The 25371-nt window shown below is 43.8% G+C and overlaps 2 protein-coding genes across 2 annotated transcripts in view; one reads left to right on the top strand and one right to left on the bottom strand.

Moving 5' to 3' along the window:
• LOC135974464 (maestro heat-like repeat-containing protein family member 1) overlaps nt 1-25371 on the bottom strand; it is a 936803-nt gene that overhangs the window by 733322 nt on the left and 178110 nt on the right. The window lies entirely within an intron of this gene.
• LOC135974653 (olfactory receptor 6F1-like) lies at nt 23386-24321 on the top strand. Its single transcript, XM_065563070.1, has one exon. It carries the CDS (start codon nt 23386-23388, stop codon nt 24319-24321), a length of 936 nt encoding a protein of 311 aa, XP_065419142.1.

Genomic DNA, 25371 nt, shown 5'->3' with positions numbered 1-25371 from the left:
TAACAGACTTTTCCAGTAGCTGTACTGGCTGCAATTGCCAGGGCAAATTAATCATTAATCATTAAACACTGCTGCTTTTAAACCATGTGTAATATTTACAAAGGTACACTCAACAGAGGTCCCTTGTGTGCCCTCAGGGTCTGGGAGCACGCCTTGAGTGAGTTCGGAGATTACTGGTTCCAGGTCCAGGGTGATAAACATATCCTGGCTGTTGGGGAAACCGGTTTCTCTGCTTCCTTTCTGTGAGCTATCTTCATTTTCTTCAACATCATCTTCCGTGTACCCTGAACCCGCTTCCCTGTTGCGTGTTTCTCCATTGACGGAGTCAAAGTACACGGTTGGGGTGGTGGTGGCTGCACCCCCTAGAATGGCATGCAGCTCTGCATAGAAGCAGCATGTTTGCGGCTCTGCCCCAGACCTTCTGTTTGCCTCTCTGGCTTTGTGGTAGGCATGCCTTAGCTCCTTAATTTTCACACGGCACTGCTGTGCGTCCCTGTTATGGCCTCTGTCCTTCATGGCATTTGAGACCTTTTCTAATATTTTGCCATTTCTTTTACTGCTACGGAGTTCAGCTAGCACTGATTCGTCTCCCCATATGGCGAGCAGATCCCGTACCTCCCGTTCTGTCCATGCTGGAGTTCTTTTGCGATTCTGGGACTCCATCATGGTTACCTGTGCTGATGAGCTCTGCATGATCACCTGTGTTCTCCATGCTGGGAAAACAGGAAATGAAATTCAAAAGTTCGCGGGGCTTTTACTGTCTACCTGGTCAGTGCATCTGAGTTGAGAGTGCTGTCCAGAGCGGTCACAATGAAGCACTGTGGGATAGCTCCCGGAGGCCAATAATATCGAAATCCATCCACACTACCCCAAATCCGATCTGCAAAGGCCGATTTTAGCGCTTATCCCCTCATCGGAGGTCAACTAAAGAAACCGGTTTAAAGGGCCCTTTAATTCGAAAGGAAGGGCTTCATTGTGTGGATGTGTCCAGGCTTAATTCAATTTAACCCTGCTAAAGTCGACCTAAACTCGTAGTGTAGACCAGGCCCATGAGATCTTGCATGATCTAAAAAATAAAAAGGAGTCATATAAAAAAATGGAAACTAGGACAGATTACAAAGGATGAATATAGGCAAACAACACAGGAATGCAGGGGCAAGATTAGAAAGACAAAGGCACAAAATGAGCTCAAACTAGCTACAGGAATAAAGGGAAACAAGAAGACTTTTTATCAATACATTAGAAGCAAGAGGAAGACCAAAGACAAGGTAGGCCCACTGCTCAGTGAAGAGGGAGAAACAGTAACAGGTAACTTGGAAATGACAGAGATGCTTAATGACTTCTTTGTTTCGGTCTTCACCGAGAAGTCTGAAGGAATGCCTAACATAGTGAATGTTAATGAGAACAGGGTAGGTTTAGCAGATAAAATAAAAAAAGAACAAGTTAAAAATCACTTAGAAAAGTTAGATGCCTGCAAGTCACCAGGGCCTGATGAAATGTATCCTAGAATACTCAAGGAGCTAATAGAGGAGGTATCTGAGCCTCTAGCTATTATCTTTGGAAAATCATGGGACACGGGAGAGATTCCAGAAGTCTGGAAAAGGGCAAATATAGTGCCCATCTATAGAAAGGGAAATAAAAACAACCCAGGAAAATACAGACCAGTTAGTTTAACTTCTGTGCCAGGGAAGATAATGGAGCAAGTAATTAAGAAAATCATCTGCAAACATTTGGAAGGTGGTAAGGTGATAGGGAATAGCCAGCATGGATTTGTAAAGAACAAATCATGTCAAATCAATCTGATAGCTTTCTTTGATAGGATAACGAGTCTTGTGGATAAGGGAGAAGCTGTGGATGTGGTATACCTAGACTTTAGTAAGGCATTTGATACGGTCTCGCATGATATTCTTATCGATAAACTAGGTAAATACAATTTAGATGGGGCTACTATAAGGTGGGTGCATAACTGGCTGGATAAGTGTACTCAGAGAGTTGTTATTAATGGTTCCCAATCCTGCTGGAAAGGCATAACAAGTGGGGTTCTGCAGGGGTCTGTTTTGGGGCCGGCTCTGTTCAATATCTTCATTAATGACTTAGATACTGGCATAGAAAGTACGCTTATTAAGTTTGCAGATGATACCAAACTGGGAGGGATTGCAACTACTTTGGAGGACAAGGTCATAATTCAAAATGATCTGGACAAATTGGAGAAATGGTCTGAGGTAAACAGATGAAGTTTAACAAAGACAAATGCAAAGTGCTCCACTTAGGAAGGAAAAATCAGTTTCACACATACAGAATGAGAAGAGATTGTCTAGGAAGGAGTACGGCAGAAAGGGATCTAGGGGTTATTGTGGACCACAAGCTAAATATGAGTCAACAGTGTGATGCTGTTGCAAAAAAAGCAAACATGATTCTGGGATGTATTAACAGGTGTGTTGTGAGCAAGACACGAGAAGTCATTCTTCCGCTCTACTCTGCGCTGGTTAGGCCTCAACTGGAGTTTTGTGTCCAGTTCTGGGCACCGCATTTCAAGAAAGATGTGGAGAAATTGGAGAGGGTCCAGAGAAGAGCAACAAGAATGATTAAAGGTCTTGAGAACATGACCTATGAAGGAAGGCTGAAAGAATTGGGTTTGTTTTTTTTGGAAAAGAGAAGACTGAGAGGGGACATGATAGCAGTTTTCAGGTATCTAAAAGAGTGTCATAAGGAGGAGGGAGAAAACTTGTTCACCTTAGCCTCTAAGGATAGAACGAGAAGCAATGGGCTTAAACTGCAGCAAGGGAGGTTTAGGTTGGACATTAAGAAAAAGTTCCTAACTGTCATGGCAGTTAAACACTGGAATAAATTGCCTAGGGAGGTTGTGGAATCTCCATCTCTGGAGATATTAAAGTGTAGGTTAAATAAATGTCTATCAGAGGTGGTCTAGACAGTATTTGGTCCTGCCATGAGGGCAGGGGACTGGACTCGATGACCTCTCAAGGTCCCTTCCAGTCCTAGAATCTATGAATCTATGAATCTATATAGTGTACTAGGATTTTCAGAAAGCATTTGACATGGTCCATCTCCAAAGGCTCTGAAGAAAATTACTCAGGCGATCATAGGAAAAGTTCTCTCATGGATCAGTAACTGGTTAAAAAATAGGAAACAAAGGGTAAGAATAAATGATCAGTTTTAATAATGGAAAGAGGTAAAGAGTGGGGCCTCCCAAGCATCTGTACTGGGACCTGTGCTGTTTGATATATTCACTGATGATCTGGAAAAGGGAATGAACAGTGAAGTGGCAAAGTTTGCAGATGATACAAAATTATTCAAAATAGTTAAGTCCAAAGCTGACTGTAGAAAACTGGGTGACCGGGCAACAGAATGGCAGATGAAATTCAACATTGATAAGTGAAAGTAATGTGCATTGGAAGAAATAATCCAAACTATACATATAAAATGATAATGGTGGGTTCTAAATTATCTGTTACCACTCAAGAAAGATATCTTGGAGTCATTTTGAATAGTTCTCTGAAAACTTCATCTCAATACACAACAGAAGTCTAAAAGGCTAACAGAATCATAGAATCATAGAACTTGAAGGGACCTTGAGAGGTCATCTAGTCCAATCCCCTGCACTCAAGTCTGGACTAAGTATTATCTAGAGTAGACCATCCCTGACAGGTGTTTGTCCAACCTGCTTTTAAAAATCTTCAATAATGGATATTCCACAACCTCCCTAGTTAATTTATTCCAGTGCTTATCCACTCTGAGAATTAGGAAGTTTTTCTAATGTCCAACCTAAACAGAACTATTCCCTTATAGTCTAGCATATTTATACCTTTACAAGTTGTATGACCATCCAATCAACATTAAGCATTGTGTCTTATATAACCCATAGTATATACATTTGCATCCTTCAGTTTACATAACTTTTTCTGTCCATGCCATTTTCATGTTATCATGTCCCTTTTTCAATTGGTTTATTTACTTTGATCGTACCACTCAATATAGGGACTTTTCTGTTTTTCACAATACAGGGACTTTTTGTCAATACCTTTTATGTATTGTATGGATTAACTTCCTTTTATCTATGTCCTTCAACACAGTTCAAAACAACACCTTTGTCTTACACAGCCACTGTAAGCATTGTTTAAACAAGTCTCTACCTATGGACGAATTTCACAAGCAACACTCATGTCAAGCAAAGACTTGGCTGAAGCCAGTTAGCTTAGCGTAAGTATTACCCTAGGCTGTCCAAATTTATTCACCATACGAGACCCATGAGTATGACTCTTCCAACACCAGATACTGGTCACTGTTACAGATGCTTTCCTTAGACTCCAACAACAGGGTGCAAATTGGTGACAAATGCAATGTTGATATTTCTCCACCACAATGTGGGCAAAGACTTACTATTTCATATCACACAGGTCATCAACTCACTGTATCAGCTGTAGATTTTCTATCAACCTATGACTTTGGTCCTGTGGCCCAAGCTGACATGAGGAATTGAATTCACATGAAGCACTAATGAAGACCTTCTTAAGTGATACTTTGGGGGTTAGGCGTAAGTCCTTCTCTGCACCGGATGATTTTCACCCTAAGGCGTATAGAATCTGGCCACTGGCTCTGAACTGGAACAAGTCACAATTTCTGTATTCTATCCAGAAACACATATGCTCTCATCTTTGCAGCTCATTACATTTAGGAGCTCTGACCTATCATTTAGAATGAGGTGTCCATGTTTATAAGCCTTGCGATGTTATGAATCTCTCACGGATTTGAATGGCCATAAAGTCACAGATCCTGATTCTCTTCTCACATCTATTACACTATTATGAGGAGTAGCTTCTGCTTTAGGGGCCAGTCCTGCCTCAATTAAGTCCATGCCAAAGTGGACTGGTATTTTCAAATGTGCCTACAGGAATTTAGGTCCCCAAATCTTATTAATTTAAATTGGAGTTGGGCACCTAACTCCCTTAGGCCTTGTCTACACTACGAGAGTAGTTCGATTTTACTTGCATCGAATTTTTGTAATCGATATTGCAAAGTCGAACGTGTGTGTCCACACTAAGGACAGTAATTCGACTTTGTGCATCCACACTAACGGTGAAAGCGTCGACATTCGAAGCGGTGCACTGTGGTCAGCTATCCCACAGTTCCCGCAGTCCCCTCTGCCCATTGGAATTCTGGGTGTAGCCGGCAATGCCTTCTGGGTAACAAAATGTGTCGAGGGTGCTTTTGGGAAACTGTCGTCATCCGTCCATCACTCCCGCCCTCCCTCCCTGAAAGCGCCGGCGGGAAAACAGTTTGCACGCTTTTCCAGTCATTGACAGCGCGAACGCCACTGTACTCCGAGCATGGAGCCCGCTCCGACCATCGCTGCAGTTGTGGCCGCTCTCAACGTCTCGCAGCTTATCATAAAGGTTTCCCTGAGGCAGATGCAGAAAAGTCAGGCGAGGAGGCTACGGCACCGCGGTGATGTCCTGAAGTCTGAGAGTAGCACAGACCTGTCAGAAAGCAGGCGACCCAGCGCCGAGGACATCACAGTGGCAATGGGTCATGTTGATGCCGTGGAACGGCGATTCTGGGCATGGGAAACAAGCACTGAGTGGTGGGACCGCATAGTGCTGCAGGTCTGGGATGAATCCCAGTGGCTGCGAAACTTTCGCATGCGGAAGGGAACTTTCCTGGAACTTTGTGAGTTGCTGTCCCCTGCCCTGAAGCGCAGTGACACCCGGTTGCGAGCTGCACTGAGTGTACAGAAGCGAGTGGCCATAGCCCTCTGGAAGCTTGCAACGCCAGACAGCTACCGGTCAGTCGCGAACCAGTTTGGGGTGGGCAAATCTACTGTGGGGGTTGTTGTGATGCAAGTAGCGAAGGCAATCGTTGATGTACTGCTGCCAAAGGTAGTGACCCTGGGAAACGTGGAGGCGATCATAGATGGCTTCGCAGCGATGGGATTCCCAAACTGCGGTGGGGCCATAGATGGAACTCACATCCCTATCCTGGCACCGGACCACCAGGCCACCCAGTACATTAACCGAAAGGGATACTTTTCCATGGTGCTGCAAGCACTGGTGGACCACAGGGGACGTTTTACCAACATCTACGTGGGATGGCCGGGCAAGGTTCATGACGCTCGTGTTTTCAGGAACTCTGGTCTGTTTAGACGGCTGCAACAAGGTATTTACTTCCCGGACCACAAAATAACTGTTGGGGATGTGGAGATGCCTATAGTCATCCTCGGGGACCCAGCCTACCCGCTAATGCCCTGGCTCATGAAGCCCTATACTGGCGCCCTGGACACTGAAAAAGAACTCTTCAACTACCGGCTGAGCAAGTGCAGAATGGTGGTGGAGTGTGCTTTTGGCCGTCTCAAAGGGAGATGGAGAAGCTTACTGACTCGCTGTGATCTCAGCGAAACCAATATCCCCATTGTTATAGCAGCTTGCTGTGTGCTCCACAATCTCTGTGAGAGCAAGGGGGAGACCTTTATGGCGGGGTGGGAGGTTGAGGAAAATAGCCTGGCTGGTGATTACTCACAGCCAGACAGCCGGGCGATTAGAAGAGACCAGCGGGAAGCGCTGTGCATCCGGGAGGCTTTGAAAGCAAAGTTCCTGAGTGAGCAGGGTAACCTGTGACTTTATAGTTTGTGTACTGAGAAGCTAAACCTGCCCCCGTTTCTTTACCCAGGTAATGTTGACTATCCTATCCAGTTACATACCCCCTTCACCCCCCCTCCAACACATGTGTGGAAATAAAAATAGTTCTACTTTGTTAAAGCACACCGTTTTCTTTAATACTGTTTTCGCGGGAATTTTTTAAAACTGGGACGCAGACTGTGGTGCGGAGCGGGTGTAGTGTTGTGACGCGAATGCAGCTTCTAAACTCAAGGATTGACAGGCTCCGCTGCGGTGGGATGCTTGTTTCAACGGAGCCTGTCAACCCTCCTGATCGGGACTGTGTGTATGGAGGGTCTATTTGACTTTGTGGCAGGGGGAGGACGGTTACAGATCCCATGCTGTGTGGCTCTGTGATCCTGCCTAAGGACCGGCGCTTAAGATCTGTAACTGCCCTCCCCCGCCACAAAGTCACAGAGCAACCCCCCCCCCAACATTACATCAAAACAACCTCCCAGACTAACCGGGGTAACTAGTCACTGCATCACTGCACTGTGTATGTGCCCTGCTGCTGTGCCTGCCCCCGACTATGTACCCTGCCAAAGGAGACTGTCCTGTCCAATTACCAACTCCCTTTCCCCTCCTCCTCCAAAAGAACATGATTGAAACAGTAGTTAACAGAAACGAATTTTTTATTATCAACTACACATGGCATTGGGAGGTGAAACTTGGACGTGGGCTTCTGTCAGGCGGGAAGGAAAGAACTTTTCAAATTTTGGGAAATGAGAGCCTTCTGCTACTAGAGCTCTCTGCAGGGGTGGAGTGAGACTTAGCAGGGACTCTGCCGCCTCTCCTTCTTTGCACTTTGGGTGAGGTGGGTATGGGACTTGGTGGCGGGGGAGGGCGGTTAGAGATGGACTGCAGCGGGGCTCTGTCCTCCTGCCTCCGTTCCTGCAGAACATCCACAAGGCGCCGGAGCGTGTCCGTTTGCTCCCTCAGTAGTCCAAGCAGCGTTTGAGTCGCCTGCTGGTCTTCCTGCCACCACCTCTCCTCCCGATCCATGTTGGCTTGGTGCATTCGGGTCAAGTTCTCCCGCCACTGGGTCTGCTGTGATGCCTGGGCTTGGGAACAGGCCATAAGCTCAGAGAACATGTCCTCCCGTGTCCTCTTCTTCCTACGCCTAATCCGCGCTAGCCTCTGGGAGTGTGATTACAGGCTAGGTTGTGAGACAGTCGCAGACGGGGCTGTGGAAATGGGAAAAAGGGAGTGAATTCCTAAGAAAGATAAATGTAGTTGTGAACAAAGAACATAGTCTTTCTCTGTGAACAAGACCATGCACAGCACCTTTCACATGCGCACTCAGCACAAGGTCGAATTCTCGGCCTTCGCATTCAGTGCCTGGGGTCTTGAACAGCACATTTGAGAAGCGAGGCAACACAACGGAATTTCTGTTGCAGGCAGACATGGTAAGCCGTACACTTGTGGCAGTTTAAAACTTTTATATTACCACTGGCCTCATTTCACATTTAAATCAATGTCAGTCCCTGCTGCCAGCAATCCGGCAAGCGGGAACTCTGCCCCTGTCCCACCCCCTCGCGGCTGTCCCCGGGAACGATCCCTTTCGGCTGCCCCTCTCCCGCCTCCACCGCGTGGCTGCAAACCAGCGGTTACAGTTCTGTAAAGGAACGGGAAAGCAGTCCCAACACTAACATTCCCCTACCTAATTAAAAGCAGGTCACCATGGCCGACATCACCCTGATGAGGATCTCCGAGAGCGACAAAGAGAGAATGCTCCGGGAAAGCCTCCAAAGACCAGGGCCGTATGCCGCCCTGCTGTGCAGAGCAATGATCCCCGAGTACTTGATAATCTCGTGGCGCGGCAACGTGTCGTACTTCGGAGGACCCAATAAGGCCGCTCTCCCCAAGAACCTCATGCAACGGCTTTCCAATTACCTCCAGGAGAGCTTCATCGAGATGTCCCAGGAGGATTACTGCTCTATCCCCGGACACATAGACCGCATTTTACTGTAGCTGCAGTAGCAGGGAATAAACAGTAGAGCGGCTTGTGCAGGACAATCACTGAAAACCGGACATTGCTAGATTTCTTTTCAAAACTTGCACTGCCCCTTACTAAACCGTTAAGCGCCTAGGGCACACTAATCATGAACAACCCATTCTTTTAATTGTTAATATTCCTGTTTTGTTAAAAATAAATGTTTAGATGTTTACAACACTTACTGGCTGATCCTTCCCCAGATTCTGTGTCCAGGGTAACGGCTGGGGACGCTTCGTAGGGGATCTCTGTAAGGGTGATGAAGAGATCCTGGCTGTCGGGGAAATCAGCGTTGTGAGAGCTGCCGACTGCCTCGCCCTCCTCATCTCCTTCCTCATCTTCCCCGTCCCCTAACATGTCCGAGGAACCGGCCGTGGACAGTATCCCATCCTCAGAGTCCACGGTCACTGGTGGGGTAGTGGTGGCGGCCGCACCGAGGATGGAATGCAGTGCCTCGTAGAAACGGGATGTCTGGGGATGGGATCCGGAGCGTCCGTTTGCCTCTTTGGTCTTCTGGTAGCCTTGTCTCAGCTCCTTGATTTTCACGCGGCACTGCGTTGCATCCCGGCTGTATCCTCTCTCTGCCATGTCTTTAGAGATCTTCTCGTAGATCTTTGCATTCCTTCTTTTGGATCGCAGCTCGGAAAGCACGGACTCATCGCCCCACACAGCGATGAGATCCAAGACTTCACGATCAGTCCATGCTGGGGCTCTCTTTCTATTCACAGACTGCACGGCCATCACTGCTGGAGAGCTCTGCATCGTTGCCAGTGCTGCTGTGCTCGCCACGATGTCCAGACAGGAAATGAGATTCAAACTGGCCAGACAGGAAAAGGAATTCAAATTCAAATTTTCCCGGGGCTTTTCCTGTGTGGCTGGTCAGAGCATCCGAGCTCGCACTGCTGTCCAGAGCGTCAACAGAGTGGTGCACTGTGGGATAGCTCCCGGAGCTATTAGCGTCGATTTCCATCCACACCTAGCCTAATTCGACATGGCCATGTCGAATTTAGCGCTACTCCCCTCGTCGGGGAGGAGTACAGAAGTCGAATTAAAGAGACCTCTATGTCGAACTAAATAGCATCGCAGTGTGGACGGGTGCAGGGTTAATTCGATTTAACGGCGCTAACTTCGACATAAACGCCTAGTGTAGACCAGGCCTTAGTCTCCTTCGAAAATCCCAGCCTAAATCTCTGTAAGGGGAAGGAAGATCAGGTGCATAATTTTAGCATTTTTTTTGCCTTTTACTTACATTTTATTCAGTCCTTAGCCCAGCAAAATCCCATTGTATTTACCAGCATGATGCCTGATATTGTTCAGTAATTTTCACACCCATGTGGATGGCAAATGCTCTGACCAGTTCAGGATTTCATGAGCACAATGACAACCCAGTGGATCTGGATAGCTAAGCACTAGGGCTGAGATCCTCAAAGGTATAAAGGTACTAAAGATGCAAACAGGTGCGTAGCAGGATTTTCAAAAGCACCTTGGTGTCTAACGTCCATTGAATTCTCTAGAATTCAAACTACACTACGTTAAAGCACACTAGAGAGCCCTAGGGTAAAATATTCTAAAGAACCTAGGTGACTTAGGAACTTAAGTATCATTGGCTCTTTAATCAATTAGCTGAACTTGAAAATTTAACTGTAAATCCTATTTTCAAAAGTGATTTAGGGCCAGATTATTTAAGGTATTTAGGCACTTGTGGGATTTTCAAAATCACCTAGGTACCAAAAACATTGATTTGAATGGATGTTGGGCAACTAGAAGGTTTGAAAATTCTACTTGGTGTCTAAATACTTTAAAAAATCTGTCCCTAGGGCTTGTCTATACAGAGAAGACATAGCAACTTAACTTAAATATGTTTATTTAGTCCACTGCAACTTTTGTGCCTTTGTGGACTCTTAGGTGGAAAACGGGTTATATCAGTTCAGTTTGCACCTGAAAATTGATAAAAGTGAGGTTTTAACCAATATAATAATGTCCACACACAAAGTTGCACTGTTTTAACTAAATTGGTATAAAATCACACCTTTCATTATGTCAGTACAACTTTTTGTGTAGACTAGAGTTAAATTTTTCAAAAGCACCAAAGTGTCTTAGAACCAGATTTTCAAAGGTTATTAAGGCCTGGTCTACACTATGACTTTAATTCGGATTTAGCAGCGTTAAATCGAATTAACCCTGCACCCGTCCACACAACGAAGCTGTTTATTTTGAAATAAAGGGCTCTTAAAATCGATTTCTGTACTCCTCCCCAACGAGCGGAGTAGCGCCAAAATCAATTTTGTCATTTCGAATTAGGGTTAGTGTGGCCGCAATTCGATGGTATTGGCCTCCGGGAGCTATCCCACAGTGCACCATTGTGACCACTCTGGACAGCAATCTGAACTCAGATGCACTGGCCAGGTAGACAGGAAAAGCCCCGCGAACATTTGAATTTCATTTCCTGTTTGCCCAGTGTGGAGAGCACAGGTGACCACAGATAGCTCATCAGCACAGGTAACCATGCAGGCCGATAATCGAAAAAGAGTACCAGCATGGACCGTATGGGAGGTACTGGATCTGATCGCTATATGGGGAGAGGATTCAGTCCTAACAGAACTTCGTTCAAAAAGACGAAATGCCAAAACTTTTGAAAAAATCTCCAAGGGCATGATGGAGAGAGGCCACAATAGGGACTCAGATCAGTGCCGCGTGAAAGTCAAGGAGCTCAGACAAGCCTATCAAAAAACAAAGGAGGCAAACGGTCGCTCCGGGTCAGAGCCGCGGACATGCCGTTTCTACGCCGAGCTGCATGCAGTTCTGGGGGGGCCGCCACCACTACCCCACCTCTGACCGTGGATTCCGAGGCAGGGATAATCTCATCAGCTACACCTGAGGATTCTGCAGATGGGGAAGAGGAGGAGGAGGAGGACGAGCTTGCAGAGAGCACCCTGCACTCCGTTCTCCCCAACAGCCAGGATCTTTTTCTCAGCCAGACTGAAGTACCCTCCCAACCCAGTATCCAAGACCACGACCCCATGGAAGGGACCTCAGGTGAGCTTACCTTTTAAAATATAAAACTTGTTTTAAAAGCAAGGGTTTTTAATGATTATTTTGCCCTGAGGACTTGGGATGCATTCACATCCAGTAAAGCTACTGGAAAAGTCTGTTAACGTGTCTGGGAATGGAGCGGAAATCCTCCAGAGACATCTCCATGAAGCTCTCCTGGAGGTACTCCAAAAGCCTTGCCACAAGGTTTCTGGGCATTGCAGCCTTATTCCATCCTCCATGGTAGGACACTTGACCGCGCCATGCTTGCAGCAAGTAATCTGGTATCATTGCATGACAAAGCCTGGCAGCGTATGGTCCCAGTGTTTGCTGGCATTCAAACAACATCCGTTCTTTATCTTGCTATGTAATCCTCAGGAGAGTGATATCGCTCATGGTAACCTGGTTGAAATACGGGAATTTAATTAAGGGGACAGAGGTGGCCGTTCCTACTGGGCTGTTTGCCTGTGGCTGAAAAAGAAATCCTTCCCTGCAGTTAGCCAAGCACGGGGGCGGGGGGGGGGAAATTGGCCAAGAGCTTTTCGCGTTTGGCTAGCAGGGATCTTCCCTGATACCAGCCACGTGGTGGGGGGAGGGGTAAAGCAATCATCCCAGAGAATTCATGGCGGGAGGGGGGGTGGGGGGTGTTAGTTTGGTTCCTGCAGGAATCTTCTCTGATACCAGCCACATGGCGGGGGGAGGGATAAAGCGATCATCCAGAGAATTGGATGGGGGGCGTGGTTAGTTTGTTTTCTGCTGCTGAAGGTTAACAGGAAAACTGCAGCAGTCAACGGGCTTTGCTTGGTATGTGGGAAAGGAGGGCGCAGAAGCCAAAAGACAATGGATTACCATGGCCGCATGCAAGCCGAATTCTGTTGCCCGGACCTGCGTCTGTGATCTCTAGCAGCAAAGCCACAGGCACTCAATATTAAGAGGCAAAATGCGACCTTTCACAGAAATCACATGTGCTATGTAATATGAATAGTGTTGGTCACCGTGAAAGAGTATAAGCATTGTTCTGCAAAATGTATCTTTTAAAAAAAATTCTCTCCTTTTTTCCCTCCCTCCAGCAGCTGCAAATTTTTCAAGCCTCCCTCCTCCATCCCGAAGGCTATCACAGATAAGGCGTCGGAAAAAGAAGATGCGAGACGATATGTTCGCAGAAATCATGGAATTCACCCGCAGTGACAGAGCTCATCTGAATGAGTGGAAGGACACGGTTTCAAAGTATAGGAAAGAAGCCAGTGAATGTGAGGACAGGAGGGACCAACGTGAAGGACATGGGGGACCAACATGAGGACAGGAGGGACCAAAGTGAGGAGAGGAGAGACGCTCGAGATGAGAGGTGGCGGCAGGAAGATCAGAGGAGGCAGGATGCAATGCTGAGGCTGCTGCGTGAGCAAACAGACATGCTCCAGCGTCTGGTGAAGTTTCAGGAATGGCAGCAGGATAACAGAGTGCCACTACAGCCCCTGTATAACCCCCCTCCCCCTCACCATGTTCCATAGCCTCTTCACCCAGACGTGTAAGAACGCAGGGGGGTAGGCTCCGTACACCTTCCCATTCCACCCCAGTGGACAGCCCAAGCAAAAGGCTGTCATTTTTTTAACCTTTTTTTAGTGGCCTTTTCCTTCCCACCGATCCTCCTCCCAAACCCCACCCGGTTTCCCTCCCTCTTTTTATAATCTATTAATAAAGAATAAATGATTTTTAAATGATAGTGACTTTATTTGGTTTGAAAGCAAGCTGGGGGAAGGGGGAGGGTGGGTTCCTTACAGAGAATGAGTCGATAAAGGGGGCGGGTTTTCATGAAGGAGAAACAAACAGATATTTCACACTGTAGCCTGGCCAGTCATGAAACTGGTTTTCAAAGCTTCTCTGATGCACAGTGCTTCCTGGTGTGCTCTTCTAATTGCCCTGGTGTCTGGCTGCAAGTAATCAGCAGCCAGGCGATTTGCCTCAGCCTCCCACCCCGCCATAAAGGTCTCCCCCTTACTTTCACAGAGATTGTGGAGCACACAGCAAGCAGAAATAACAATGGGGAGATTGGTTTGGCTGAGGTCTGAGCGAATCAGTGACGATCACCAGTGACCTTTTAAACGGCCAAATGCACATTCTACCACCATTCTGCACTTGCTCAGCCTGTAGTTGAACAGCTCCTGACTCCTGTCCAGGCTGCCTGTGTATGGCTTCATGAGCCATGGAATTAAGGGGTAGGCTGGGTCCCCAGGAATAACTATTGGCATTTCAACATCCCCAACGGTTATTTTCTGGTCCGGAAAGTAAGTCACTTGCTGCAGCCCTTTAAACAGAGTAGTGTTCCTGAAGACGTGAGTGTCACAAACCCTTCCCGGCCAGCCCACGTTGATGTTGGTGAAATGTCCCTTGTGATCCACAAGTGCTTGCAGCACCATTGAAAAGTACCCCTTGCGGTTTATGTACTGGGTACCCTGGTGCTCCAGTGCCAAGATAGGGTTATGGGTTCCATCTATCACCCCACCACAGGTAGGGAATCCCATTGCAGCAAAGCCATCCACTATGACCTGCACATTTCCCAGTCACTACCCTTTATATCAGCAGCTCTTTGATTGTGTTGTCTACTTGAATCACAGCAGCCCTCACAATAGATTTGCCCACTCCAAATTGATTTCCGACTGACCGGTAGCTGTCTGGCGTTGCAAGCTTCCACAGGGCTATCGCCACTCGCTTCTCAACTGTGAGGGCTGCTTTCATCTTGGTATTCTGGTGTTTCAGGGCAGGGGACAGCAAGTCACAAAGTTCCATGAAAGTGCCCTTATGCATGCAAAAGTTCCACAGCCACTGGGAATCATCCCACACCTGCAACACTATGCGGTCCCACCAGTCTGTGCTTGTTTCCCTTGCCCAGAATCGGCGTTCCATGAATAGAACCTGCCCCATTAACAACATGATCTCCAAAGCACCGGGGCCCGCGGTTTGAGAGAATTCTGTGTCCGTGTCCGTGTCTGTGTCCATGTCCATGTCCATGTCCTCATCATGCTTGTCACTGCGCTGCCGCTGCCACTGCCTCCTCACCTAGTTTTTCTGGTCCTGGCTCAGCATAAACTCCACGAGAACGTGCAAGGTGTTTACAATTTTCATGACTGCTGTCTTGAGCTGAGCGGGCTCCATGCTTGCCGTGGTATGGAGTCTGCAGTGTTCACCCAGGAAAAAAGGCACGAAATGGTTGTCTGCCATCCGTTGCTTTCATGCAGAGAGGGAGGGAGGGGTGAGGCTGTATCCAGAACCACCTGCGACAATGTTTTTTGCCCCATCAGGCACTGGGATCTCAACCCAGAATTCCAATGGGTGGGGGAGACTGCAGGAACTATGGGATAGCTATTGAATAGCTACCCACAGTGCAATGCTCCAGAAATCAACGCTAGCCCCGGTACATGGACGCACACCGCCGAATTAATGTGCTTAGTGTGGCCGCATAGATTCGACTTTATACAATCTGTTTCCCAAATTAGAATTATATAAATTCGGATTAATCCCATAGTGTAGACATACCCTAAGTGTCTAGTGGGATTTTCAAAGGCCTAGGAACATAAATCCCATTGAATTCAATAGGTGTTATGTGCTTAACCTGCGTAGGTACTTCTGAAATTCCCACTAGGTGCCTATCTGCCTGTCTTTAGGCATCTGAATGTCTTTAGCCTCTGGTGTTTTATACTTCTGTATCTTAGACCACCTATTAAGTTGCCTAAATTTGGACATAGTTGCCTAACTTTGGGCAGCCACTTAGGGCCATATTTTTAAAAGTATTTAGTCACCTAGTGGGATTATTAAAAGTACATAGTCACCTAACAGCCACAGAAATGAATGAGTTTTAGGTTCCTAGGTGCTTCTGCAAATTCCAATAGGCATCTAAATACTTTTAGAAATCTGTCCTTTTATCTTTTACAAACGGAGAAACCGAGGAACAAAGAACTTAAACAATTTCACAGTGGTCCATCAGCAAGTCAATGGAAACACAGAACCAAAGTCTCCTAACTTCTAGTGCTCTTCTTTAACCAAGGTCACCGTCCTTACTAAGCCAGAGATTTGGCACATTCTAGAGAAGACAGTGAAATTCTGTTGAGCCCAAATACGAAGAGCACTTCTGAGGAATATAAATTAGTCTTATTTCTAAGACCTGTTGAGTTGCCATACATAAACAAAGCAGGTAAGGGGAAAAGACAGCAGGGTGATGATGAAATGGTAATGGAATGAGATTCTAATCAATATAGAAATGTATGCAATAAGTAGGAAGATTTTGTGTATGAAACCTTTAAATGTTTGATTTATAGCTGGAGGAAAAAATATGGCACCCCCACTCACAATGTATTTTTTTCTCAGAATCCAAGAACACTTCATTCTAAGGAGAGAAGATAATGTGTCAAGGAGGTCTGTTCCGGCTAGTTCTGTCAGCAAAAGCTAATAAGCTAGGTTCACGAGAGAGAGAGACAGACAGAGCACCTCAGAAATATACTTTAAACCACTTGTATTAATACATATTTTTTGTATACTTGGTAATGTGACCTACTGGGCCATATCTGGTTGGAAGGAATAGGTTCCCCACAGTGAGTAATTGGTACATCTGTAACATATTTCCTTCTCTCTCTCTCTCTCTCTCTCTCTCTCTCTGGCTTTCACTCATCTTTTTTGACTTTCGAATGCATAAGAGAAAATAACTATATGAAAGACCTGTGGGAACATGCTGCTGCTGTAATTTATTGAGTCACAGAAATAAGAATGTAAAAATGGATTGGATAGTTCTCTTAGAGGTAGACTTAGGTTTTCATAGCCACAAATGCCACATGGATTCCATTCCTCATTAATTTTCATGGGCATTTGTTTAAGAACCAGATTTTTAAAGGTATTTAGGCACCTAATGAGATTTTTAGAAGCATCTAAGCACCTAAAATCCTTGATTTCAATGGGTGTTAGACACATGGCTGCTTTGAAAAATCCCATTACACACCTAAAAGCCTTTAAGAATTTGCCCCATAATCCCTTAGGCAGCTTTTGAAATCTCAGCTGTAGCCTGGTCTGATAGATGGGAAATAAGAAGTTGGAGTATGTCCCAGCTCTGTCACTGATTTACTGTGTGAAAGTCATAGTAACCGTCCGTGCCTCAGTTTCCCCATTTGTAAATAAATGAGATAATACTACTTACCCACCTTAGGAAAATGGTTTGAGATCTACTGATGAAAAGCATTGCCAAAAGCTAGGGATTATACTTAGGCTAGGTCTACACTTACATTCGGAGCGATTGAGCCATTAGGGGTCGATTTATCGCGTCTTCACTGGACGCGATAAATCGACCAGTGAGTGCTCTCCTGTCAACTCCGGTACTCCACTGAGGCAAGAGACGCAGGCGGAGTCAATAGGGGGCATAAACAGTTGACTTACCACAGTGAAGACACTGCGGTAAGTAGATCTAAGTATGTTGACATCAGCTACGTTATTCACGTAGCTGAAGTTGCGTAACTTAGATTGATTCCCCCCCACAGTGTAGACCAGGTTTTAATGAGCATTGACAATTAAGCACTGTCTGGTACATAATTCTATATAAAATTCTTGTTCTGTTCTCACTTATATGTTAATACAGGGGTAGGCAACCTTTAAGAAATGGTGTGCCAAGTCTTCATTTATTCACTTTAATTTAAGGTTTCACATGCCGGTAATACATTTTAACGTTTTTTTAGAAGGGGTCTCTCTCTAAGTCCTGCCCCCGCAGGGGAGAGCGGTGGGCAGGGGGGGGGAGGGCTGAGTGGGGCAGGGGGCCAGCACCCACTCCCACCGCTCTCCCCTGCGGGGGCAGGACACAGAAGCTTGGTCCTGCGGCAGCCAAGCTTCCCCCTCCCCCGCTTCTTTCCCAGCGTGGCGTTTTCCGGCCCCTCCTCCTCCTCCTCTCATCGGGCAGGCAGTGTGCCACTCACAGGTTGCCGATCCCTGTGTTAATATGTCATGAATAGGATTGGTGGCATTTTATTTTTATTATTTCTAATTTTGATGGGGAATATCTATGTTTATTTTTAAGCATTTTCTCCACTTTTTATTTATTTCAATGTTCATAATTGTACAAAATTATGGGGGTGGGGGGAGGGAGACTGTCAGACAAATGATAGTTGACACTGAGATTCGAAAAGTGAAAGCTCTATAAACCATTAAAACACAAATTGTCAACATCACATGTTAAACTATAGAAAGTAAACATCCTTAATTCAACATATCATACCTATTTTTACTATTCATTCACTAATCTGTTTGTAACAAGCCCAATTCATAAGTCTAAATCACTGGATTTTGACTCTAATAAGTTCTTCAGCAGCATTTTTCTTATTTTGCCTATCTGTAAATTTTGGGTATTATCGATGGAAATACATTTTCATCAGTTTGTGTGTATGGTGAAATTGACGTTTACCAACATTTACCAATACAAATCTAATCCTTCCAAGCCTAGTCATGAAGTTTGTTCCTTGCTTGTTAGAATTTGATCCTGGGCAAAATGTAAAATCGTTTTAACGTTAGATACAAAGGGGGAGATTTTCAAAGGATTTTCTATGGGAGTTGGGCCACATAACTGCTCTCTTTCCCTCTGAAAATCTTCACCAAAGGCAAAAATCATGATCATGGGCACAGAAGAAGAAGAAGACACATAAATAACCCCAGTGTTCCAAAGCTATGTGTTGGGAAGGTTAGCTGAGTTTTGAAATGAGTGGGACAATGGAGAGTGAGGGAGGATCTAGGAGAAAAGATTAGGAGTTCACGTTTGGCAATGTGCTGGAATTAGAAATTATAATTCTCTGACATGGCATAGACCAATGTAAAATGGTCATTGTAGAGCCTTTGAGGAACAAAGAAAAATCCTGCCTGCCGCAGAGCACAGCAGAGATTCCTGAAGGAGAAAATAGCAGAGGACAAGACTGATCCATTTACCTTAATACTAGAAGAAAGGAAATTCTCAGGGAAACTGGGGATAAGTGTTCTTGTTGTTATTCTTTTAATCCTGGTTCCAATTTTACATTTACACCTTTTATATTTGGATAAAATTTTCAGAAGTGCCTAAGGGTCAGATTTGCAAAGGAATTTAGGCACCTAAAGATTCAGCTAGGCACCTAAATACCATTAAATATCTGCCTTCTAGGAATCTAATTTTTATTGAAAATCTACCGGACGTTTAGATTAGACATTTTCTAAGGTATTTAAGTTTCTAAAGATGCAGATAGTTGTTTAATGGGATTTTCAAAAGCACTTCAGCAGATGAGGCACCAAAATCCCATTGATTTCAGTGGTAGTTAGGCACCTAACCTGCTTAGGTACTTTTAACGTTTCCACAAGACACCTATGTGCACCTTCAGGAACCTAAATCTTTCTAGAGGTCTCATCAACAGCCCATTGGCATGAATGAACATCTTTCAACTGAATTAAATGGCCTTTAGATCAGGCCCTATGCGGACATTACTTTTAGCAATTCACATCTAGGCCCCCATCCTGAGTTCATTACTCAAGTGCTAAATTATATTTTTATAGTAGTCCGTTTGACTCTAATGGGGACTACTCACACTAGAAAGAAAGCTTGTGCATGAAGTGTGTGCAGGATCAAGATCGTAGTGACATAGGACAAACTTCTGAGTGCAAATCCAAAGTTTAAATTTGTAGCAACTACGGTGTTTTCATTATCTGTGATGTTTGACTGGTTGGCCAACTCACATGACATTGTGTCTGTTCCTTGATTCAATAGCTGAAAAATTGTTAAACAGCAGACTAAAGAAAAACATGCAGGAATTTCTTTTTAAATTAGTGAATAATTTCAAAAAATCAAACTTATTTCCCTTTTTAAGGGTTTTAAGTTGCGGGGTCCTACTTGTTGTTAAATGGAAAAAATTAAATAATGTTTTCTATAAAGTTTTCCATTTAAACTTTGACAGAAAATGAAATGAAAAATTTCATTCAAGACAAGAAAACAAAAATTCAGTAAGTCAACAGTTCTTTACAAACATTTTCATTTTTGAAAATGGTCATTTTTCAACAAAAAGGAATTAAAAGGGAAAAGTTTAATTACTGTTGATGGGAACTATTGATTTTAATGGGTGATAGGCACCTAGATGCTTTTGAGAATCCCACTAGGTTCCTAAATACCTTTAAATATCTTCCCCTTGATGCCTGACTTATTTCTATTTTTGAATATTTGTATCTAGACCAGTCTTATCATCCGAGTGTAAATAAACTTTAACTTTTACCTTTGTATCCCCCTACCTTTTTGAAAGTGTTTTACTTATTAAGGCTGGGGATTTCAAAGGAGGGTAAAGACATAGGCTGGGTTTACCAAAGGAGCCTGAGAGAGTTTCAGTAGAATTTTTGCACCTATGTCCCTTTGGCATCTTTGGAAGTCCCAGCCATAATTAGAGCTGGTTGGAATTTTCATTGTAGAGGAAATTCCAATATTTTAAAATTTGAAATTGGTTTTTATCAAAATCTGGATGAATATTTAAAATTTGGAGATTTTTTGTGGAACGAAACATTCCAAAAAAATTAAACTCAGAAATGGCAAAACATCCATTTTGATCCAAACCTGTGCTGGTCAGAACACGGAACACCCATTCCATAGTAATCTTCAAAGTTTCATCTTTTTATTATTATTACCCTGAATCATAAATAAACAAACAAATAAATAAATAAACATTTCAGAACTTCCAGACCAAAAATGATGAAAGGTTTAGAAAACCTGACATAGGAGGAAAGGGTAAAAAAAACTAGTCATGCTTAGTCTTGAGAAAAGAAGACAGAGGGGGGATTTGATAGTCCTCAAATATATTAAGTGCTGTTATAAAATGGACAGTGATCAATTGTTCTCCACGTCCATAGAAGGTGGAACAAGAAGTAATGGGTTATTGTCATTATTTTACAGGTAGGGAAAATGAGGCTGGGGAAGGGAACTTAAGTAACACACCAAAGCTCCCCCTGTGTAGTGAGCATTTGGCAAAGACAGGACTAGAATGCTGGTGTCCAGGCTGCCAGTACTGTGCTTTCACCAGGAGACCAGCCTGACTCAGTAGAGTCTGTTACACATTCTAGGGAAGTCTGTGAAATTCTGTTGAGACTGAATATCCTCAGGGTGTTGGGAAGATGGGGGTGGAGTACAAAACCAACCCCCTCATGCAGCCAATTTGAGCTGCAGTTCATTAACAAGGTAGGTAGGGGTAAAGCCAGTTGGATGATGGTGGAGGGAGATTCCTATCAACATCAACATCTAAAAAAATTGTCGGAGTCTTTTGGTTTCGAAGAGGCAGATTATCGTTTATACTAACACTTCACACCACTCTGGCAGTAGAATGGAGGTTTTAAATCAGAGTGAATTATACTTATTACATACATTTTAAGGTCCCTTTATATTATTACAGTGGTGTAATATGACCTTAATGTAAATGTGAACCAGGTGTGAAATATTCCTGTATTTGTTATATATTTAGATGGGGAGAAAGCAAGAGAAACCATGTTATGATGCACCATTTTTCAGCAGCCAAGGCTATTGTGTGTCATCCGGAGAGAAAAAACCTTGTGAATGAAGGGAGTTTGTATTGACAAGCTCTATCAGAAGGCATGGTAAGTTTGATCCACTAGCCTGATCCAGCCTATTCTGGAATTATAGTTTAAAGTAACTGTATTGTGAAATAGGTTTGCCTTTCTTAGTAATGTGAGCTACCTGAAAATTGCTGTTCAAAAAGTTTGCCTCATTGAAGAATCAACACACCTGTACTCAAGGAATGAGTCTATCTCATCACTTTTTTTCTAATATAGGATGAAATCTAGGATGAACAAAGGAAATACAATTATTTGTAAATTGGGAAAGTTGCTTTTTCCATAAAAATTTATCCAAAACTGTTGTTATCCTCAACAAATTTCTTTTTTTTTTTTTTCAGTTTTTTGTAAAAAAAAAAAAAGGCTTCAATAAACCAGAAGTGTTCAGTTTTCAGTCAAAACATTTTGTTCTTTAGTCACCAGAAACTACTTCTTCTTGTTATTGTTTTGATGAAAGTCCCCAAATTATTTTATTAACTGATTCATTTGCAAAAATCTCTGTTTCATCAAAAAGACAGTGTCAATCAAAAAAATGGGAGAATGGAACATTTCCAAGCAGCTCTAATACATTAACCTGTGGAATTTACTGATATAGTAAATTTAATGAGGCAAAGAAGAAAAGAAGAAACATTTACTGTGTTTCTGAGAAACAGTTTTTTTGTTGTTTGTCTCTCCCTGCTTGCCTGCCTTGTCTTTTAGAGTGTAAGATTTTTGGACTAGGGATGGATTCTGTGCTATGTTTGTGCCTTGTGAAACACAATGGAGTCCCAACCATAGATGGGACCTTAAGGTTCTACCAGAAGACACACAATAAGTGATAAACATAATTTCTAATTTCTGATGTCAATCCCTTGTACCTGAGAATTTGGGGTGGGATTTTCTAAAGGGTTTAAGTAGGACCAGCTGGAAATTGGAATTTCATTTTTTGAAAAAAGAAAAAAAATCTCAAGATTTCAAGCTATGTTTTGTTCTGATATGGAAAGAACACAAGACTTTTCAAAATTTTTGGCAGTAGAAAAGAGATGTACAAGAGATCAACCTGCTACAGCCAGGTGGTTAGAGCAGTTACCTAGATCATGGGAGAATTGTGTTCAAGTTCCAGTTCTGGTTGATTCAGAAGTGGAACTCAGACCTTGGCAAGTGCCCATGCCACCAGGCTATGGCATTAGTTCTTATCATTTGTTCTCACTTTGATCAGTAATTCCATCCTGGACCTAAGAACATACCCGAATGACACTTTTGTTGAAACCGATATATTTCCATGAAATATTTCTGTTGCAACAAAATGCTATTTTTCAACATAAAAAAAGGTTTTGTCTAATTATTTATTGTATTCTATTGTATTTTTACCAGCTCTGTGCCTAAGTAGCATAAATCCCATTGAAGATCAGGGAATATAAGTGGCTTAGGAACAGAAGTCCTATTGACTTTCAGTAGAGACTTGTGATCCTAGGTCACTTAAGTGTTTTTGAAAAGCCCAGTCATTTTCCTGAGCAGCAAACAAGGTTTAGTTGAAGGTGAGGCATGAAGACAATGGGCCAAATTGTGAGGCTTTCTTATGGGTGAGTGGAGTGGGATTGATGGGCTAGACCAGCAACAGGGGAAAGATGCCATTGGGTCAGACATCCCACTGACTCCTCATTGGCCTTAGAGGAATAAGGAGTGGAGCTCTCATCTCTGATGCAGAGCCCAAAAGGTGCACAAGCACAGAATGGTGTTGAGTAGTACCTGCTTCCCTTCCCTTATGTTATCTTTAATCAGGGTTCTAGGTATCATAGCTGGGATTTTAGAAGGAGCCCTAAATTGCCCAAATCCCTTAGAATTTCAGCCTGGAATCCTGGTCCTTGTATTTCACCAGTGAAGTGAGTTCAAGCAAGAGCCAGATCTACCGGGTGCAGTGTCAAATCCCACAATCCAAGAGCCCAGATAGGTATCTTGAAAGTGTTTTAGGAGATGTGGGCAGAGTTTCAGGGCTGTGGATCTGCAGATATTTTATAGGTACCCTGATAGGGTAAGGTATTTGGCACTTCACATTTGCACATCCAAAAGTGTGTTCAACATGTTTAAATGCCTTTATAATTCCTCATGTTTTGACAGATGGACCTCATGGCTGGAGCAGAAATAGAAAACCAAACCAGCGTGCAGAAATTCATACTCCTGGGCTTTCCCGGCACTTGGTTTTTTCGGATTTCCCTTGCAGTGGTGTTTTCAATTATGTATTTCCTGACAATTGTAGGGAATATGTCTGTTATAGCCTTAGTGTGTACCCACCCATGGCTCCACACCCCCATGTACTTCTTCCTCTGCAATCTCTCCTTCCTGGAGATCTGGTACACCACGGCCTGCGTCCCCAAGGCCATTGGAGTTATGTTCGGGAAAAGCCAAATCATTTCCTTCACCGGCTGCATCCTGCAGCTGTATTTAGTATTCTCTCTGGGATCTACAGAATGTCTCATACTGGCTGTCATGGCCTATGACCGCTATTTGGCCATATGTCATCCATTGCGTTACAGCTCCCTCATGAACAGCACCTTCTCTGCTCAGCTGGCCCTCATCTCTTGGCTGAGTGGGTTCCTGGCTATCTCTGTGCTGGCATCTCTAATATCCAGGTTGTCTTTCTGTGGCCCTAACGTTATCAATCACTTCTTTTGTGACATAGATTCCTGGATAGCGCTTTCCTGCACTGACACGAGCCTTGTTGAGCTGGCAACTTTTATCATCTCTATGAATGTCCTCCTGGGCTCATGTGCAGTAACCCTAGTCTCGTACATTTACATCATCTCCACCATCTGTAGAATCCCCTCAGCCCAAGGCCGCCAAAAGGCCTTTTCCACTTGCTCTGCCCATCTCACTGTCGTAACTATCTGGTACGGCTCCTCCATTTTTCTATATGTCAAGCCTTCTGCACAGAACTCATTGGATTTAAACAAAATAGTCAACGTCTTTAACACTATTGTAACTCCTCTATTAAACCCTTTCATTTACACTCTAAGAAATAAAGAGGTGACGCGAGCCTTGGAAAAGGCAATCGGTGGCATGTAAAGTGGTTTTCAAATGGTCTGCATTTAGTAGCAATGTTGTCAAAGGGACCAAAATTAAAATTTCCTGAAGGTCATTCTTAGTGCATGTGAACATTTCTTTGTTTTACAGGTTTCCTCATTGACTGTAACAATCTGATGTTGACTTACAGATGAACTCAAGTGGGAGAAATGCAAATGTATTATGCTGAAAATTCCAAGTTGCTAAATTTGTGTGGCATTTACCAGGATCTGTATGGATGTACCCATTTATAATTACATAGGGGCGTAGGCCTAAGGGAGTTGGGTAACAAGCTCCCGTTGAATATCAGATGTAGATTCAAGCTGACATTTTCAAAGGAATGTGTGCAAATTTATTGCCCAGATCCCACTGAATTTCAATACAAATTAGGTGACTAGCTTCCTTGTGCGCCTTTGAAATTCCCACTTTCACACTTTATCTCCTCTACTTACTTTTATGATACATTTTCCAGTAGGGAGGACTTGTGTGATGCCATGGAACTGACCGTCACAGAAATGTCAATTTCCTGCAATATCCTTATTGAATTACTGTCCCGTATTGATGTGTCCATAGAAGAGATTTTAGAACAACTTGATTAATTAAACAGTAATAAATCATCAGGACCAGATGGTATTCACCTAAGAGTTCTGAAGGAACTCAAATATGAAATTGCAGGACTACAAATTGTAGTATGTAACCAATCACTTAAATCAGCCTATGTGCCAGATATTTGGATGGTAATAAATATAATTCTAATTTTTAAAAAGGGCCCCAGAGGCTATCCTGGGAATTACAGGCCACTGATCCTAACTTCAGTACTGGGCAAACTGGTAGAAACTATGTTAAAGAATAGAATGATCGGACACGTTGATGGACAGAATTTTTTGGGGAGGAGTCAAAACACCTTTTGTAAAGGAAGTCATGCCTCACCAATCTATTAGAATTCTTTGAGGGGGCCAACAAACATGTGGATAAGGGTGATGCAGTCCATATAGTGTACTAGGATTTTCAGAAAGTATTTGACATGGTCCCTCTCCTAAGGCTCTGAGGGAA

The sequence above is a fragment of the Chrysemys picta genome, chromosome 12 (genome assembly GCF_011386835.1).
Source record: "Chrysemys picta bellii isolate R12L10 chromosome 12, ASM1138683v2, whole genome shotgun sequence".
Lineage (NCBI taxonomy): Eukaryota > Metazoa > Chordata > Testudines > Emydidae > Chrysemys > Chrysemys picta.
Note: the sequence above shows the minus strand (reverse complement) of the source record. Positions and strands in the feature narration are given on the sequence as shown.